The sequence below is a fragment of the Xenopus laevis genome, chromosome 9_10L (assembly GCF_017654675.1).
Source record: "Xenopus laevis strain J_2021 chromosome 9_10L, Xenopus_laevis_v10.1, whole genome shotgun sequence".
In the NCBI taxonomy this organism is placed as follows: domain Eukaryota; kingdom Metazoa; phylum Chordata; class Amphibia; order Anura; family Pipidae; genus Xenopus; species Xenopus laevis.
The window spans coordinates 55,689,115-55,707,960 of NC_054387.1; the positions used below are offsets into that span (position 1 = coordinate 55,689,115).

The 18,846-nt window shown below is 43.2% G+C and overlaps 1 protein-coding gene and 1 long non-coding RNA gene across 5 annotated transcripts; one reads left to right on the forward strand and one right to left on the reverse strand.

Moving 5' to 3' along the window:
• Positions 1-1,942: 1,942 nt before the first annotated feature.
• LOC121397931 lies at positions 1,943-3,519 on the reverse strand. The gene is made up of 2 exons (XR_005964053.1): positions 3,218-3,519; positions 1,943-2,873 (listed from the first exon to the last, which is right to left on the reverse strand). It is a non-coding gene; the product is annotated as an uncharacterized LOC121397931 (long non-coding RNA).
• On the forward strand, positions 3,421-17,526 carry steap3.L (STEAP3 metalloreductase L homeolog). 4 transcript variants are annotated; one of them, XM_018235590.2, is made up of 5 exons: positions 3,421-3,508; positions 10,394-10,872; positions 13,094-13,621; positions 15,270-15,434; positions 16,592-17,526. In XM_018235590.2, exons 1-5 carry the CDS (start codon positions 3,436-3,438, stop codon positions 16,874-16,876), a joined length of 1,530 nt encoding a protein of 509 aa, XP_018091079.1. In that variant the 5' UTR covers positions 3,421-3,435; the 3' UTR covers positions 16,877-17,526. The 4 variants fall into 4 exon arrangements, with proteins under 4 accessions (XP_018091079.1, XP_018091081.1, XP_018091082.1 ...); XM_018235592.2 differs by lacking the exon at positions 3,421-3,508 and adding an exon at positions 3,578-3,864; XM_018235593.2 differs by lacking the exon at positions 3,421-3,508 and adding an exon at positions 3,578-3,808.
• Positions 17,527-18,846: the final 1,320 nt, after the last annotated feature.

An 18,846-nucleotide genomic window follows, 5' to 3' on the forward strand; every position in this document is an offset into this window, starting at 1 on the left:
TCATACTGCCGGAATTGTACAAATGAAAATCTTTACTAGAGGTGTCTGGGACAGCAGGTAAGCAAATGCTAGAGCAGCACATGGGCCAGTGCAATTGAATGCTGCATTCTACACTTCTTTCTTTGCAGCCATGCAGTGAAGTAACAAAAAGGCACCAGGCACCAAAAGGAAATATTAAGAAGGTTCTGACAAGGCTGCAAATCCTCCTCCACCTCCTGCTCGAATCCCCAGGGCCTCTCCTGCCTAAAGAGAAAAGGTGGGAACATTGCCTTAAGTGGCATGGAGCGGCCACATTTACGTGTTAAAAAACACCCCTGGTAACTTTAAGATCTGAATTTCGGCTCTGTTAGTGCAGCGAGCATAATAGCTCACACTAAACTACCAATGCAGTCCCCCTGGACCCGCTCCAATGCTAAAAGTTGAAAACGTGGAGAGGGAGGGGGGGCTTATGCCTCAGACGGCAACATCTCCTGAAACGCCGCTGCGTATCCCCACTCCCACCACTTGCTCCACAGTAGAAGAGAGGGCTGGGGAGGGGGTTTTTCTTCACTACAGAGGAAGCAGGCCCTGTGGTCAACCACCCCTCCACAACCCCCGCTGCAACTGTGGGGTCTGCTTCCTCTATAGGTATGCCACTGCAGCCATGTACTGTGCACAGGGCCTCCATCAGGGGGGCCAGGGGGTCTGGCTTTGCTGTACTTTTCAAATTAGCCAGGCCCCCCTTGACAGCGGCGAACTGCGGAAATTCCTAAGGGCCGAAGATCTGAAGTCCTGAAGCGCCAAAGACCTGAAGCTGCGAACAGAGCCCAAGCTGCAAAAACACCCGAAGCGTTAAGTACACTAAGCCGTGAACAGAGCCGAAGCCACGTAAATACTTAAAGGGGTTGTTCACCTTCAAATTAACTGTTAGTATGATGTAGAGAGTGATGTTCTGAGACAATTTGCAATTGGTTTTCATTTTTTATTATTTGTGGTTATTTATAGGGATGCACCGAATCCACTTTTTAGGATTCGGCCGAACCCCCGAATCCTTCACGAAAGATTCGGCCGAATACCGAACCGAATCCGAACCCTAATTTGCATATGCAAATGAGGGATGGGAAGGAGACATTTTTTTTTACTTCCTTGTTTTCTGACAAAAAGTCACGCAATTTCCATCCCGCCCTAATTTGCATATGCAAATTAGGATTCGGGTTCGGCCGGGCAAAAGGATTCGGCCGAATCCGAATCCTGCTGAAAAAGGCCGAATCCTGGCCAAATCCCGAACCGAATCCTGGATTCGGTGCATCCCTAGTTATTTAGCTTTTTATTCAGCAGCACTCCAGTTTGTAATTTCACCAATCTGGTTGCTAGGGTCCAAATTGCCCTAGCAATTATGCACTAATTTGAATAAGAGACTGGAATATTAATAGGAGAAGCCTGAATAGAAAGATGAGAAATAAAAAGTAGCAACAACAATACATTTCTAGCCTTACAGAGCATTTGTTTTTAGATGGGGTCAGTGACTCCCATTTGAAAACTGGAAAGAGCCAGAAGAAAGCAAATAATTCAAAAGCTTTAACAAATAACTAATAAGGGCCAATTGAAAAGTTGCTTAGAATTGGCCATTCTATAACATACTAAAAGTGAATCACCCCTTTAAAGTTGAAGTCCTGAAGCCGCAAAAAGACCCAAAGCCATGAAAGGAGCCTAAGTTAAGTTCCACTGAACACTTTTTTTTTTAAATTTAACCCCTTGCCACCAATGTATTATTTTAATACTATATAGGCCCTTGGCCACCATTATTTTTTTTTTAAATATTCTATGGGGTCCCTTACCACCAATGTGGTAGGACACTAATGTGTCAGGGGCCCTGACCATCAATGATTTTTGTTAACTTATAGGGGTGCCTGACCACCAATAATTTTTTTTAACTTGTAGGGGGGCCCTGATCACCAATGTGTTTTAAAAACTTTTATTTGGGACCCTGGCCTTCAATCTTTTTTTAACTTATAATGGAGTCCTGACCACCAGAGCCAGCCTGCCCGGGCAGGCGCCCTAGCCAACTTGGCCGGCCGAGTGCGCGAAAAACAGAAGCGCATTTACGCAAAAAATACCAGTGCCAGTTGGGAAGAGACTGGACCAGACATGGGGTAGGCGACAGAGCAGGTATGTGCCTGGCACCCCCAAGCTTTGTGCCCTAGGCACGTGCCTACTTTGCCTACCCCTAGTTCCGGCCCTGCTGACCATCAATGGCTTTTTATAACTTGTGTGTGTGCGGTTTTACCGTTTTAAGCACAGTCTGTGTGGCCTTTATACTGTGGCGAGGGGCTTGGGGGCTGGGGACCCAGAAAATTGTGTTGTATGGGGCCCAGTGATTTCTGACGCCAGCCCAGACTATGCATATGTCTTCTAGGTGGGAAAAGGGAGAATGCTTTCACCAGCATAAGAAGAAGTTTCTTATCTGAAAGGATAGTCAGGTTAAGGAATTCCCTACCAGAAGAGGAGAATGAGCAAGTCATTAGTGGAAAAGGAAACAAGATTTGAGCATAGCAGAGAACTTAACCTAGTCAGGGTGAGACAGGCTAAAATGAGCCAAAAAGCCCGTGCAAGACATGCAGCATAGGAAGTGTATCCCAAGACCTGAGGATCCATGTACAATTCATGCACTAATGTACACTATCACTGATGAAGGAGGCAGGCAGCTCCTGAAATGTTGATTTTTTGTACTCCGCACATTAAAGCTTTTTGGAGGTACCTGGGTACACCGCAGCAAATGTTGTAGCGCGTCCTCTTTTCTTTTTCTTCGCTGGTCCTTCATGCACCAATCACTGGGCAGATAGGTGGGGCGCCCACGAAGCTCAAAATTTTAACAAGCTTTAACGGACAGAAATCTGCAAAAAAAACATTTTTGTCCCCACCTCAATTCCTTTATCTTCTCTCAGCAGCCCCCATTATGCTACATGAGCGTTATCTGTGGCCTCAGGTTTGGGTGTTCTGGGCCAACCCTGACCAAAGCTCTGTTATCAGCTCAACTTGTCTGCTGCAATAATGTAGCAAAACTACAGTATATCTGTGAGTCAGGGTAACTTTGTATCACTGGGAAAGTAGGGTAATATCCCTTGCACGAATGGATACTAAGCACCACATATACAATTCCCCAATGCAGCGCTTGAACTAGGGGTAGGCAGAAGAGGCAGGTGCCTATGCAGCCTATCCCTAGTCAGGCAAGTGTTACCTGATTGAAAAGTGGGTGCGCTCTCTCTGTCTGAAGTGAAAGTGCTTTGTGCACGACCGCACTCGTCTGCTTGCGGTTGAGTACGAGCGTCCCCGGTTGCGCGCAGTTACGCACGCGCGTACTTGGTTGCGCACTGCAAAGGCGGGGGGCCAAGTGGCCACCGGATTGCCTAAGCGCCCGTCACTGCCCCAATACTCCATTCTGTGTAAACTTCCACCATGTGCCCCTCCCCTACTGCTCCTCCCCTTTGCTGCCCCCTCACTTCCCGGTACAAGTCCCAGGCAGACAGAGGTGAGACGGGTTGGGGTGGGGCTGTGCCCTCCAATTGCCCTTATTTGCCCCGCTTAGTACAGGCTCTAGCACACTGTATTATTAAATATCCCGCTGCTAACAGAAGGGAACCGGAAACGCTTCCATGCAGCTCACATGTCCCGGAAATATCCCGTTTCTGCCCCACATGGTTCCGACCCCCCTCTACCTGACAGTCTGTGGGTGTAGTGGGAAATTCCATAGGTAATAGGTAAATTCCATAGTTAGCAAGTCCCTACATTCTTCCCAGCGGATTGGTAGAGGCAACTCACAAAGCACGTGGTGAGATATTTATCTGCTCTCAATGCTGGAGTTCTAACCAATCGCACGAGATAGAGGTTTGTGCTGTTTGATTGCACTAAAAGGGGTTGTTCACCTTCAAATTAACTGTTAGTATGATGTAGAGAGGGATGTTCTGAGGCAATTTGCAATTGGTTTTCATTTTTTTGAGTTATTTAGCTTTTTATTCAGCAGCTCTCCAGTTTGTAATTTCACCGATCAGGTTGCTAGGGTCCAAATGGCCCCAGCAACCATGCACTAATTTGAATAAGAGACTCGAATATGAATAGGAGAGGCCTGAATAGAAAGATGAGAAATAAAAAGTAGCAGTAACAATACAGTTCTAGCCGTACAGAGCAGTTGTTTTTAGGTGGGGTCAGTGACCCCCATTTGAAAACTAGAAAGAGCTGGAAGAAGAAGGCAAATCATTCAAAAACTATAACCAATAAATAATGAGGACTAATTGAAAAGTTAGAATTGGCCATTCTATAACATACTAAAAGTGAACGTAAAGGTCAACCACCCCTTTGAAGGGTTGGTTCAACTTTAAAGGAACAGTGACATCAAAAAATGAAAGCATTTTAAAGTAGAAATAGCCACAACATACTACACGACTGAATCCTGGATTTGGTTTAAGATTCAACCAAACTGAATCAAAACCCTTAAGATCATGTGACTTAAGTTAAAGTAACGAAAATGAAGTAATGAAAATATAAGTAATGAAAATATCATGTACTGTTGCCCTGCACTGATAAAACTGATGTTTGCTTCAGAAACACTACTATAGTTCATATAAACAAGCTGTTGTGTATCAATGGTGGAAATTGAAAAAAGGTTATATGGCACAGGTTAATAACACCATTATGTTCTGCAGAGCTTATCTGCTGTGTAACCTGAGGTGGAATACCTCATATCGGTCAGGCTTAACAGATTTGTAGTACTTGGTACTATACCTAGCAGGGCCGCCATCAGAGGCGGACGGGGGGACAAGTGGCCCAGGCCCGGGCATGAAGGGGTGCCCGGCAGTGCTGCACTTTTGAAAGAGCTGGGCCCCCCTTGAGAGCGCCTAAGCTTTGCGGCCATTTTTGAAGTCCCGAAAAGCCAAACAGCCGAAGTCCTGAAGAAGCGAAAAGACCCGAAGCCACGAAGCCAAAAATACCCAAAGTTACGAAAGGAGGCGAAGTTGAAGTCCTGAAGCCATGAGTTCAATACTACTGAACACCAATTTGTGTTTTTTTTTTTAATTCTTTTAATCGCCTGGCTACCAATGTATTTTTTTAATATTTTATAGGCACCAGTGTTTTTTTAAAATATATTTTTTGGGGCCCCGTTTTTTTTTAATTTGAAAGGGGGGCCCTGGCACCAATGTTTTTTTTAAAAAAAAAAAAAACTTTTATGGGGGGCCCTGGCACCAATGTTTTTTTTTTTTTTTTCACTTATAAGGGGGCCCTGACCATCAATAGCTTTTTATAACTTGTGTATGTGGGGGGTTACTTTTTTAGTGCTGATGTCTGTGTGTTTTTTTTAACTGTTATGTGGAGTGGGCGGGATCTGGGGTGGGGCTTGGGTGTCAGGGTGGGCAGGACCCAGGGGCCCCCGAAAATGTTGTTATACAGGGCCCTGGGATTTCTATTGGCGGCCCTGATACCTAGAATCAGTTCCCTGTAACTATCCAACACTTGGGAGGGAACTCTGTGGGTGAAGGGGTTGGATTCAAGGTGGATGTATGGGGTAAACCTGCTTGATTCTATAATCAATGATCAGACTGTGTATGCAGCAGAGCACACATTTGATATTGACTAGATTGTTCATTCTATTTGCTCTGACACCAAACCTCTTGCCTCCTGGTGGTTTGGCTTCCTGTTCCTAGCTTTAGTTTTAAATGATTTTCATTGAGCACATATTTATTAAAAGTTATGTTTTATGTGTACATATGAGATTGTGGATTCAGTAGATAGGAAGGTGCAGTCAGATGGGTCATTTATTTTTCTATTTTCACAACAGTGCATGATATTTCCATTACTTTAAAACACTTTAATTTTTTGAAGTTACTGTTCCTTTAAGTTAATTTTCAGTATGCTATAGAATGGCTAGCTCTAAGCAACTTTTCAGTTGGTTGTCATTTATTTTTTATTGTTTTTAAATTATTTACCTTCATCCTCTGACCCTTTCCAGCTTTCAAATGGGCGTCCCTGACCCCATCTAAAAATATATACTCTGTAAGGCTACACAATTATTGTTACTGCTATTTTTTTTATTACTCATCTTTCTAATCAGTCCCTATTCATATTCCAGTCTCTTATACAAATCAATGCATAGTTGCTAGCAAAATGTGGACCCTAGCAACCAGATTGCAGAAGGTGCAAACTGGAGAGCTGCTATATAAAAAAGCTACATAATTCCAAAACTAAAAAATAATAAAAAAAGAAAACCAATTACAAATTGTCTCTCTACATAATACTAAAATTTAACTCAAATGTGAACAACCCTTTTAAGTCAGATTAATGCACAGCTCATGTTTGCTTTCTCCCTAAGTTTAAAGGCTCTTACACATGAGCGTTCTGACCTGCGCTCCCCTGCGTTCCGTTTTTTGGCGTTCAGCCGCAGGGGAGAGCAGGAATAGACGCAAGTCATTATTTGAAATGGGGCTGTACTCACTCAGGCGCATGTAGGCGCCGAACGCAGGTTCAGACGCAACATGCTGCATTTTTCCTGCGTTCGGCGCCTACACGCGCCTGAGTGAGTACAGCCCCATTTCAAATAATGACTTGCGTCTATTCCTGCGCTCCCCTGCGGCTGAACGCCAAAAAACGGAACGCAGGGGAGCGCAGGTCAGAACGCTCATGTGTAAGAGCCCTAACTTGCCTACATCAATCTGTAGTTACCTGGGCAAAGGGGGTGTCTCAAGCACTGGGGCAAGAACATACCAAATTTAAAAAGTAATTTTGTATCCTTAAGACCCCAGCATTGACCCCTCCATTTAACCAGCACAGGTACATGTGCAAGTACTCAGGGCCCCAGAGGGCAGGCAGAGATGCAGGAGGGTGTCACACTACTGATAAAAGCACATTGTTGATCTCACAATCTTGCATGCAAACACGGTTCAATTGTGTTTATTTCTTGCTTGCTGGGAGTCAGGGCGGGGGCCTCAGGGGCCACTCCCTACTACACATAAATCAGCAAGAAAGGGGTTAACATTAGGATAATAAAGGGTGGACCTGAGTGAGTGTGTGAGAGGAAGATTGTGCCACACTTCCCTCTGCTACCGAGACAGGAGAGGCCAATGCAAACTGTGCAAGGAAAAACTGGTAAGGACATTGCCCCTTTCTAATATATTGCCCCCACCCCTGGGATCAGCCAATTGGAATAAGAGACTTACAGGAGGTCTCTACAGATACAAATGCATTGTTGTAGATGTTTTTGGAACTATAGCAGGGTTAGTGTTACCCCAATGTTTCTATATATCTTTAACCTTGTTAATCGCTAAGGGGACCAAGTCTGAAGGCTAGTAAATATGTGCAGATATATCCTTATAATACACAAAAGCCATGAATATCTTGTAAATTATATCCTTATAAACATGAGGTCTCATGTCATCAGTTATAAACAGTGAGTTCTCATGTCATTTCTGTCACATGACTCACTGAAACTTGTGTATTATAATAAATAAAGTACCCCCAGTTGCAAATTATGAGTATATTATATGTTACCTCGGAGTTCCATGGCCTCATGTTTTTTTATGGTCATGAAACTCCTCTGTAACTTATAATATCCTTATATTTTACAAGAGAGGGTACTTTATTCACTATATATCTGACAAACGATCGTTCATTGCAATCTCCTGACCTACTACCACTAACCATTCAGATTAAATAAAGTAGTAAAAAACAAATCAGACAATGTTCTGCCCATTAATTGACAGACAGCAATCACATGAACATTATGTCCGACAAATAGTAGCAGCAGCGATTCTGAAGGCCAGTTAGGGTGAGATTTTGGGTAAGTGCTTATTTGTGCCCTTAGTACCCATAACACTATAGCTGGGTGATTGTTACCCCAATGTTTCTTTATATCTGTAACCTTGTTATGAGCTGAGGGGGCCCAGCCTGAAAGCCAGTTAGGTTGAGATTTAGGGTGATTGTTTATTTGTGCCCTGGGTACCCCTGGCACTATAGCAAAGTGACTGTTACCCCAATGTTTCTATATATCTGTAATTTTGTCATGAGCTAAGGGGGCCCAGCCTGAAGGCCTGTTAGGGTGAGGTTTGGGGTAAGTGTTTATTTGTGTCCTGAGTAACCCTGGAACTAAATGTAAAAATATGAAAGAGATTGGTTCGCAGTGCCAATAAGTGTACCATTATTAATCAAAAAGCAAAATATCGAAAGCAATTAATGAAAGGAGAAAATACTCACCGTTCACCCTAGTCCACGGGTGCAAAAGTCCAAAACAGCAAAAAGTTGTGTATGTACTTAGAAATTATTTGAATTTTTACTTATAATCTTGGTCTTTACTTTTTGGAAAAAACTCACAGCTATACAGGGTGATTATTATCTGTGTTATGAACTAAAGAAGCCCTGACCAAATTGTGGCCCTCCAAAAGAGGCAGAAACTGAAGAAGTTCTACATACAATGATGTCAGGCTGCTCAGAGTATGATGCAGATCTGTGTGGGGTGGTATTGCCAATATAGGGAGACATATCTGGACCATACCAAATGGAATAACATTTGGGGGAGGCAAACTCCTCCCTTCTCCCCTAACACAGCATTTTACTTTGACGAGTGGTGGGCCCCCTTTATCTACATGAAGTACACTGCTTGATGCGGCCATACATCAGGGAGTCACACCATCAGTAGGTAAAGCAATTTGTATACAGAGAGTGTGCCCCCAATTCCAAAATTTTGATGTATAGACATATTTGGGAGCACAGGGATGTCAGTAAGGCAGAACTGGATGGGACAGTGTCCATGGTTGGTACTTAGCTGAACAGTTAGGGAGGGACTATTCCCCAATATTGGCATTAGAAGAGATTTCCATGACCATTCCCGGCCAGTTCCCTATTCATGTGCGTGATTCCTGCATGTGACTCCTGCTTGTGACTCCTGCTCCTTTTATAGAACTGGCTGTTCTCTAATTTAGTTAATGGGGAAGATCACCTGTACATTAACTGTTGGCATGTAATAGATTAAGTACCAGGAAATTATATTGTATTGTTTTTAGATTATACAAGACTTCTGTTTCTAGCTCTTACCTTCTTGCAGCTGCCAATGTTACATAGTTATCACTCACCCCCGCAACCACATGACTGACTTCAATTTCAATTGTCATTTTTGTTTTTATTGCTTATCTTTCTGTTCAGGCCTTTAATACATATCTTCTATGTTATTCTAAGACTGCTCCCTGGTTTCTGGGTTAAATAACCATTAGCAACCAGATAACCATTGGAGTTCCAATCGTGAGGGCTGCAGAATTGTATGTAATTAAAAAACATTACAAGAAACACTGATTGCAAATTCTGCTATCTACATCATTTTAAAAGGATCCTGTCATCAGAAAACATGTTTTTTTCAAAATGCATCAGTTAATAGTGCTACTCCAGCAGACTTCTGCACTGAAATCCATTTCTCAAAAGAGCAAACAGATTTTTTTATATTCAATTTTGAAATCTGACATAGGGCTAGACATTTTGTCAATTTCCCAGCTGGTCATGTGACTTGTGCCTGCACTTTAGGAGAGAAATGCTTTCTGGCAGGCTGCTGTTTTTCCTTCTCAATGTAACTGAATGTGTCTCAGTGGGACATGGGTTTTTACTATTGAGTGCTGTTCTCAGATCTACCAGGCAGCTGTTATCTTTTGTTAGGGAGCTGTTATCTGGTTACCGTCCCATTGTTCTTTTGTTTGGCTGCTGGGGGGGGGGGTGAAATCACTCCAACTTGCAGTACAGCAGTAAAGAGTGATTGAAGTTTATCAGAGCACAAGTCACATAACTTGGGGCAGCTGGGAAATTGACAATATGTCTAGCCCCATGTCAGATTTTAAAATTGAATATAAAAAAATCTGTTTGCTCTTTTGAGAAATGGATTTCAGTGCAGAAGTCTGCTGGAGTAGCACTATTAACTGATGCGTTTTGAAAAAAACATGTTTTCTGATGACAGGATCCCTTTAAAATGATGTAGATAGCAGAATTTAAAGACAATTTGCAATCAGTGTTTCTTGTATTGTTTTTTTAATTAATTTCAAATGTAATTTTAATTGAATTTCAGTGCAGAATTCTACTGGAGCAGCACTATTAACTGATTCATTTTGAAATTTTTTTTTTCCCCATGACAGTATCCCTTTAAGGAGACACCTGTCATTTAGTCTCTCAGACCTACACTCCTAATGACAATATCAGTTTCATTTTCACTGCTTGGGAAGAGATGTGAGGAAATTGTGTATACCTAAGGTTTCTTCTTCAGAACTCCCCTTCTTTTTAGATATGCTCCAGTGGTGGGTCAGCGAGAATGCACCACTTAATGGAAATTCAGTGAGTAGGGACAGTTGTATACAAATAAGGGTTCTGCCCCTGACCTCTTCTTTCCTTCCATTAGATATGCCGGAGTCAGACATGGCCAGGCCTCTGTTGGAGAGGGATAATAGCGTTGGACCCTGGGGCTCCTGTTCTGGAGGGACCATTGGAATATTGGGCACCGGGGATTTTGCTCGCTCACTGGCCACTCGCCTCCTGTGCTCTGGGTTTAAGGTGGTGGTTGGGAGCAGGAACCCAAAGCGCAATGTAGGAATTTTTCCTGCTGAGGCAGAGTTGATGTCTCAGGAGGAGGCAGTGAAAAGGGTGGAGCTGGTGTTTGTGGCCCTATACAAGGAACATTATTCCACCCTGAGAAGTCTGGCAGGGGCCCTCTCACGTAAGATCCTCATTGACATCAGTAATAACCAGGAAGTGAACACAAAGGGAGAATCCAATGCCGAGTACCTTGCCTCCCTCTTCCCTCACAGCACAGTGGTGAAGGGCTTCAACGTGGTGTCAGCGTGGGCCCTGCAGTCTGGACCCAAAGATGGGAACAAGCAGGTAGGTTTGGAGTGAGACCAACATATAACTTTTAGCTCTGATTTGGGCAATGTCTAAATAGATGAAGTCATTAATGTGCTCAGTATCTAATGACGTTAGCCTGGGATTCTCAGCATATGTGAGCAGTAACGTGTGCATCTGCTCTCCACCCCCAAATATAGAGGGACATCCCATCCACTACTAGCATCAGGACTCCATAGCTCTACATTTTGCCTCATACCCTTGCCCCAACCCCCCCAACGAGTATCAGGAAACGCATTCCCTCATGCAGGGACATGAACACTGCCCTGTTCAGAGGAAGTAGAAACAGTCACATGAGTACAAGGAAATACACTCCCCCATGAAAAGGAAGTAGAGACAGTCACAAGAGTAACATGAAATACACTTCCCAGTGCAAAGGCAGTCACACACGTATCGGGCAAAACATATCCCCATCCAAAGAAAGTAGAGATAGCCACAAAATACACTCCCCCGTCACATGAGTACCATGGAATACACTACAGATATACTGAATCCTGGATTTAGTTTAAGGTTCAACCAAACTGATCAAAACCCTTAAAACCATGTGACTTAAATTAAAGGAACTTAAATTAATGAAAATATAATCTACTATTGTGCTGCACTGGTAAAACTGGTGTGTGTGTGTCAAAAAACTCAATAATAGTTTATAAAACAAGCTGCTTTGTAGCCATGGGGGCAGCCATTCAAAGCTGAAAAAATATAAAAGGCACAGGATACAAAGTAGATAACAGATAAACTCTGTAGTATACAATGGAATTCTTCTGAAGTTATCTACTGTGTATCCTGTGCTTGAATGGCTGGCCCCATGGCTACACAGCAACTTGTTTATATAAACTAAAGTAGTCTTTCTGAAGCAAACATGTCAGTGTTACTAGTGCAGGGCAACAGTCAATTCCTTTAAAACACTTTCATTTTTTGGTGTTACTGTTCCTTTAATGTAATTAAGGGGATTAAATGCTTTCTTTCCCCTTCTATTTTTTAATTTGCTGTTTAAATTTTGGGGTACGGCCTAATCCCAAGGGATTTGGTGCATCCCTAGAATAGTCGTATGTAGAAATTGAGCAGGCACTTCTAGGAACCAATCTTCCAGGTTAAACAGTTAAAACGTATTTATTTATTGAAGAGCACTAGGACACAACCTAACGCGTTTCGTATCAACAGGATACTTAATCATAGGCTCGCATCCCTAGAATACACTCCCCCATGCAAATGAAGTAGAGACAATCACAAGTACCCTGAAATATCCTCCCACATGCAAAGGAAGTAACAAAGTAGAGGCAGTAACACAAATAATTGGAAATACACTTCCTCATTGCAAATTAAATAGAAACAGTCACACAAGTACCAGAAATGACACTCTTCCATTGCAAAGAAGTAGGAAATATCATGCGAGTCCCAGGAAACACACTTTCCAGTGTACAGGATGTATAGACAGTCACAAGTACCAGGAAATGCACTTCCCCATGCAAAGGAAGTATACATTAATGTGAGTACCAGGAAACACCCTTCTCAATGCAAAGGAAGTAGACACAGTAACACAAGTACCAGGAAATATATTCTCTCCTGCACAGGAAGCAGAGAAAGACACAAGATTACCAAGAAATACATTTCTCCGCACAAGGAAATAGAGACAGCCACTTGAGTACCAGGAAATACACTCTACCATGCAAAGGAAGCAGAGAAATTCACGTGAGTGCCAGGAAATATACTCCCCATGCAGAGGAAGTAGATGCAGTCACATGAGTACCAAGAAATACACTTCCCCATGCAAAGAAAGTAGACACATTCACATGTGTACCAGAAAATACACTCCACAATGCAAATGAAGTAGACCCAGTCACAGGTCTACTAGGAAATAGACACTCCCATGCAAAGGAAGCAGAGAAAGTCTCACAAGTACAAGTAAATACATCCCCCCATGCCAGCAGACAAAGGGACTAGAACATAAATAAATTAATTCCTTTTGCCCCTTATATGGTATCCCTTTCATTTTAAAGGGGATCCTTCCTCATGTTGCACAGCTAATTTATTCATGGTGCTGTTCTCTTGCAGCTACAGTATATGGGCAGCTCTGGCCCTTGGCTGATACAGGTGGGACTACAAGTAATCATCTGTAAATCCTGTTTTACTCAGTTTTATGTCTGAAATGGGAAACTCTACCTCCCCCATACCTTCATGGTTCCTGTTGTTCCTTCTGCAGGTTCTGCTCTGTTCCAATTGCCCTGAAGCAAGGAGCCATGTGGCTGGCATTGCCCGGAGCATGGGCTTCATCCCTGTAGATATGGGAAGCCTTTGTTCTGCTAGGGAGATTGAGAACATTCCCCTCCGGCTCCTGCCATTTTGGAAAGTTCCAGTGGTTCTGGCACTCTGCCTCTTCCTGTTCTTCTACCTGTACAATTTTGTGCGTTCCGTGCTGCACCCCTACTTGATAGAGAACAAGAACAAGTTCTACAAGATCCCTATTGATCTGGTTAACGTTACCCTCCCTTGTGTCTCCTATGTACTCCTGTCCATGGTATATCTGCCAGGAATCCTGGCTGCCTTCTACCAACTGCACAGAGGCACCAAGTACCAGCGCTTCCCAGATTGGCTGGATCAGTGGATGATTCACAGAAAGCAGATAGGATTAGTCAGTTTCTTCTGTGCCTGCCTACATGCCATTTATAGCCTGTGCCTCCCCATGCGCAGGTCTGCACGCTACCTCCTCATTAACGACGCTGTGAAACAGGTATGTATATAATTATGTAGATATATATGTATGTAGATATGTATGTATAATACATGTCATGTATAAAATATAAGTCATGAATATCCTGCAAATCAACTGCATATAAATGGTGCTTAGTGATGTAATTTCTGTCACATGACTTACAAACTTGTGTATTACAATTTATAATGTACCCCCGCAAAATATGAGCATATTAGAAGTCACCTTGGAGTTCCATAACTTGTATATTAGTGATGTGGGGGTTGGCTGAAAACCTGGACTCATGGGCCAGGCAGGTTTGTGCCAACTAGTTTCCTCAGTAGGTAATGGGTGGCCACCATCCCAGTCCCTCCCTTATCTCTTCCTGCTTTCCCAGCCCCACTAGTAATGGGCAGCACTTACTTATATCCCCACTCACCTCAGCTTCCCTTGATGATGTCAGAGATGGTTTGGGTATAGGTATATAAATTGGAGGGGTAGGTCAGGTTTGGGTTGGGTTAGGCTCAGCTATGGATTGAGAAATCTTTGACACACGTTTCATTACTGTATACAGTCAAATCTCGATTTTGCACATACCAAGGTACAGTATCAGAATGGTGTAAATATTGAATCAGAATATCCAGAAAAAAAATAACACAGTTGGCATATGTGGGGCCATGAAAAAACAGTGTTAATGACAAGGAAAAGAAAAGATAAATATATAAATATATATATATATATATATATATATATATATACACACATCCATCCAAAGAAGATCAGCACTCTCAGGGCCGAAACGTTAGTCCTATGCTGTGTTATTTTCAATAAAACCTTTTCCATAATTTTAAGCCCTGAGAGTGCTTATCTTCTTTGGATGGAGATATTATATTGATCGAGCACCCAGGACTTCTTGCAAAACATTTGCAACAGCTTTTCTTCAACCTATATATATATATATGTTTTTCACTTCCTGATGACGGCTTAAGTGAATAGCCGAAACGTTGAAATAAATATCATTTTTGATTTTGTACCTTTAAAAGTCCTGTGAGTGCGGTTTTTTTGCTCTATCTATGATTCACCATAACCAGCACCTAGGCAGATGCGTTTATGTGTGCACCAGAGTTTGGACTATATATATATATATATATATATATATATATATATATATATATATATATATATATATATATATATATATATATATATATATATATATGATACAAAAAACCGCACTCTTAGGACTTATTTAGTGAAAAAAAATCAAACAAAGTTTTATTCAACGTTTCGGCAACAACACTCGTGCCGTCTTCTGGAACAGCTTTTCTTCAACCTGTATACATTTGTATACATTTTATCTGTTAGCACCAGCGTATTAACCCTTTTTTTGAAGTGTGTGCAGCAGTCTCACAGACTTTATATATATATATAAATATATAGCCATGGACACCCCTCTGTATTTATTTTATATGGCACCACTTATATGCAGCACTATACAGTATCAAAGCCAGGGGGCACAATTATATAAATGGTTCCAGGGATTAAGTGCCACTTGTTAAGAGACACAGGAGTCAGTAGTTTCTGCTACATGTTGGGCCCCAACAGACTGGGTGCACAGACTTCCTTTATGAACTAACTGGTGATGTGAAGTAATTCAACTACGGAAAGGCAACTGTTTCACTCTGTGCAGGTCAAGGATGGAGGAGCAGATGCCTGGGTGGAAGAGCAGGTATGGCGGATGGAGATATACGTGTCTTTTGGGATCATGGCGCTTGGGGTGCTCTCTCTGCTGGCTATTACCTCCCTGCCCTCCATCTCTAACTCACTCAACTGGAGAGAATTCAACTTCATCCAGGTAAGTCCCTGCAGCCCCCAGGGCACAGGCCAAGAGTAAGGTTTCCCAGGCCAGACACACCTCAAGGAAGGGAAATCTGCTGCAATACCCCCATTATACAGTAGATAGTGCTGTTGGTAGAAAGGTATATTATTATTTATCATTCCTTTCAACCTCACATGCTATGTATTCATGGTAACAAACACCGTTTAGCTATGTAATAAGGCCAATAGCAACAGTGCATCAGGGCAAGGCTATATTTATATATAAGCACCCGATCTTTAAAAGGACTAACCTTGGGTGCCTGTATAATAATTTCTTTTAAAGAAAAATATAAAAACTTCCCCAACCGCCGCCAGGGAGTACCTAAATAAATCCGGTGGAGGAGCTGGGGGTTGAGGGGTTCAACCATAAAACGGTGGTGTGCGTCACGACAAGCTGGGGGCGCAGTGAGGTCCAGTGCTTAGGGTGGCACCAGACCTAAATACAGCACTGTATCAGGGGTGTCAGCCCAAGTCATATCAGTGCAGCCTACCTACTCAACTGCTCAGACTCCCTTTGTCATTCTGTGTGACATAAGTGGGGTGCAGGGCAGCTAAGGAAAGTGCCCCAGAAAGACACCCACCCCCTTAGACTCCAGTAAATAATTTGACCAGTTAATGATGCCAGAAACAGGGATATCACAGAAGCATCTGCTCTCTTTATCAGCGAGTGAAAAAAGAGTTCACCAGAGGGGAAACTGCAACATTAGTTATGCCAAGAGGCATATATATTAAAGGTTGAAAATACAGTTTGCCCTGTTGCAATGCTTGATAACACTCCTAAAACTCCCTTAGCAACAGGCAGATGTAAATTGTGCTGAATATTAAATGCATATTGGCACCTCCTATGTATAACATGAGGGCAACAGCATCAGCTAAAGGGCAAGTAGGGATGATATGAGCAGGTTGAATGTGACAGACGTGAGTTGTTTTCTAACCTGCGCTGCTGTGCGTCTGACAGCCACCCAATTAACTGATATCCATTGTCTCCCCCAATTAACTCTGCACGCGGGAGAGTGGTGCTGGCACTTTAATTCCGCTCTTATCCTGCGAGGGTTATTAGGGAGGTTGGGGGGATTATAAGGGAGACAGTTTCCCGGGGTAACGCTGAGCCCTAAATCTCTCCTTTATTTGCAGTCTCAGCTGGGATTGGTGGCGCTGCTCATTAGCACACTGCACACGCTGACTTTTGGCTGGAAGCGAGCCTTTGATGGCAATTTCTACAAGTTCTACTTGCCGCCCACTTTCACTCTCACCCTCGTGGTGCCCGGTGCCATTATCCTGGCCAGAGTTACCCTCCTCCTGCCCTGCATCCACCGGAGGCTGATGAAGATCCGCAGGGGCTGGGAGAGGAGGAGCTCATTCCAGATCATGATGACAAATTGTACAGAGGAAATGGCAGAAAGTTCCAGCAATGTTTAAGGGGGCTCCCTAACCCTGAAGCAGAGAGATATTAATTGCCTCATAGCTGCAAAGATTTAATCTAAGCAATGATGATGAAGTGATGGCCTTATATATAGTTTATATATAGTATATATATATATATAGCTCAGGGGATGGCCCCTCCACATGAATCTACAGGGGGCTGTCTCCAGTCCTGTAATACAGTGCTCTACTCTAGCTGGAAAAGTTTTACACATGCCAAAACAACAAGGATCTCACAAGGTGCAAAAAACTGGAATGCCTGACCCCAAATGGCAATGGCACCAATTCTTGGTTCAGCCTGGTACTATGAGTATTCATAGCCAGGTAACTACCAGGATGTATTGCTCCCTGAACTCCCAGGGGCATCCAGGAAAACTGTCTTTTGGGCTATGATAACAGAACCGGGTAAATTACATAAACTGATGCACCCACAGGCGATTTCAGTGCGATCCGACGTGATGCGCAAAAACGCAGGTGTCAAGACGGATGCGACCGAAATAAGGTAAGCAACAGGAATGTCAGATGGTGTTGCAGCGCTGTCGGATGCAGACCATCTGACAGTCGCGGCGGATGAACGACGTGACTTCATCAAACATTTTCATCTCTTACCTTATTTCCGTCGCATCCGACTTGATGCCTGCGTTTTTGCAAGCCAATTTGGAAAAACCGCACACCTCACAAACCGCACCAGAGTTTCCTGGTGCCCAGTTATGGGGGAATCGGCAACCGCCCAGCCAAGGTACATGGAAGGATCACCGCCACACACAGGAATTTAGTTAAGCAGGGCAAGCCCTTGCAATTTTATTGATTGCAGTGCAACGTTTCGGGGAAAGGCCACCTAGGACCGGGCCTAGGGTGGCAGGATTTTAGGGGGGCGGCATGCTGCCCAACCACACCCACATTGATTCAAAAACAGTGGGTATGCACTGGAGATACAATAATTTTGTTAAATTTCCCGTGCGCCAATCCCCATTGCTCCGGTCCAGATGATAAAAGGGAAGGGGACAGGGGCGACAAAGGGCAGTGGGCCTAGGGGCGCCCACTATGTAAATCCGGCCCTGGGGGCACGCCCCTTATGCTTGACAAAGGGGCGTGCCCCGAAACATTGCACTGCATTCAATAAAATTGCAAGGGCTTGCCCTGCTTAACTAAATTCCTGTGTGCCGGTGATCCTTCCATGTGCCTGCGTTTTTGCGCAAAGTGTCGGATTGCACCAAAATCGCCCGTAGAGTTCCTCCCTTAACCTTATACACATAAGCCCTGATTCCCACCTGTACCTCTCTACACCTGTTAATCCTACTTGTGCCTTGTCATGTCTGTTACCAACACCTGTTCCTCACTTTTTATCCGTTACACATGCACCTGTGCCTTTGTACACCTGTTACTTGCACTTGTGCCTTATTACGCCTGTTATACTCGCACCTGTGCCTGACTATATCTGTTACGTGCTCCTGTGCTGCACTATATCTGTTACATGCTCCTGTGCCTCGCTATATCCGTTACTTGCCCCTGTAATTTTGTTTTAGTTTAGCTCTTACTATCCCCCACATCTTTACCCCTATTAAAATAAAGGAGACATGAGCTCAATGTCCCTTCCCCCATGTGTTGTCTTACAGATAAGGAGTTCTTCATACAGTAGTGTAAACTGGGTTCAGGTTTGCACCAGAGAACCAAAGAAGTTAGTTTTACTGTTCTGCAATGATATTTGATATATTTGTTAAAGTGGAACAATCCTAAAAAAGCACACAATTGTCCCAGGAAATGAGAAACTTTCAATATATAACTCATCAAAGTGTGAAATCGCACTTATTTAGTTGGCTTAACTCAAATACCACATTGGCATGTGCTCCCTGTGCCCGGCGTTAGTTTGGCCAATAAAATTTGAGTGCGTGCATTGCTGGTGTCCATTCTGGGCCCGAGTATATTATATACAATTATTATTTAATGACATAATATTGATATTAACC

Excerpts from the sequence above, each read along its gene's own strand:
- steap3.L (XM_018235590.2), top strand. The coding sequence starts at position 3,436 with ATGTGCCCCTCCCCTACTGCTCCTCCCCTTTGCTGCCCCCTCACTTCC. Across the intron at positions 3,509-10,393 it reads CAAGTCCCAGGCAGACAGAG|ATATGCCGGAGTCAGACATG; the intron begins GTGAGACGGGTT and ends TCCTTCCATTAG. Across the intron at positions 10,873-13,093 it reads CCAAAGATGGGAACAAGCAG|GTTCTGCTCTGTTCCAATTG; the intron begins GTAGGTTTGGAG and ends TTCCTTCTGCAG.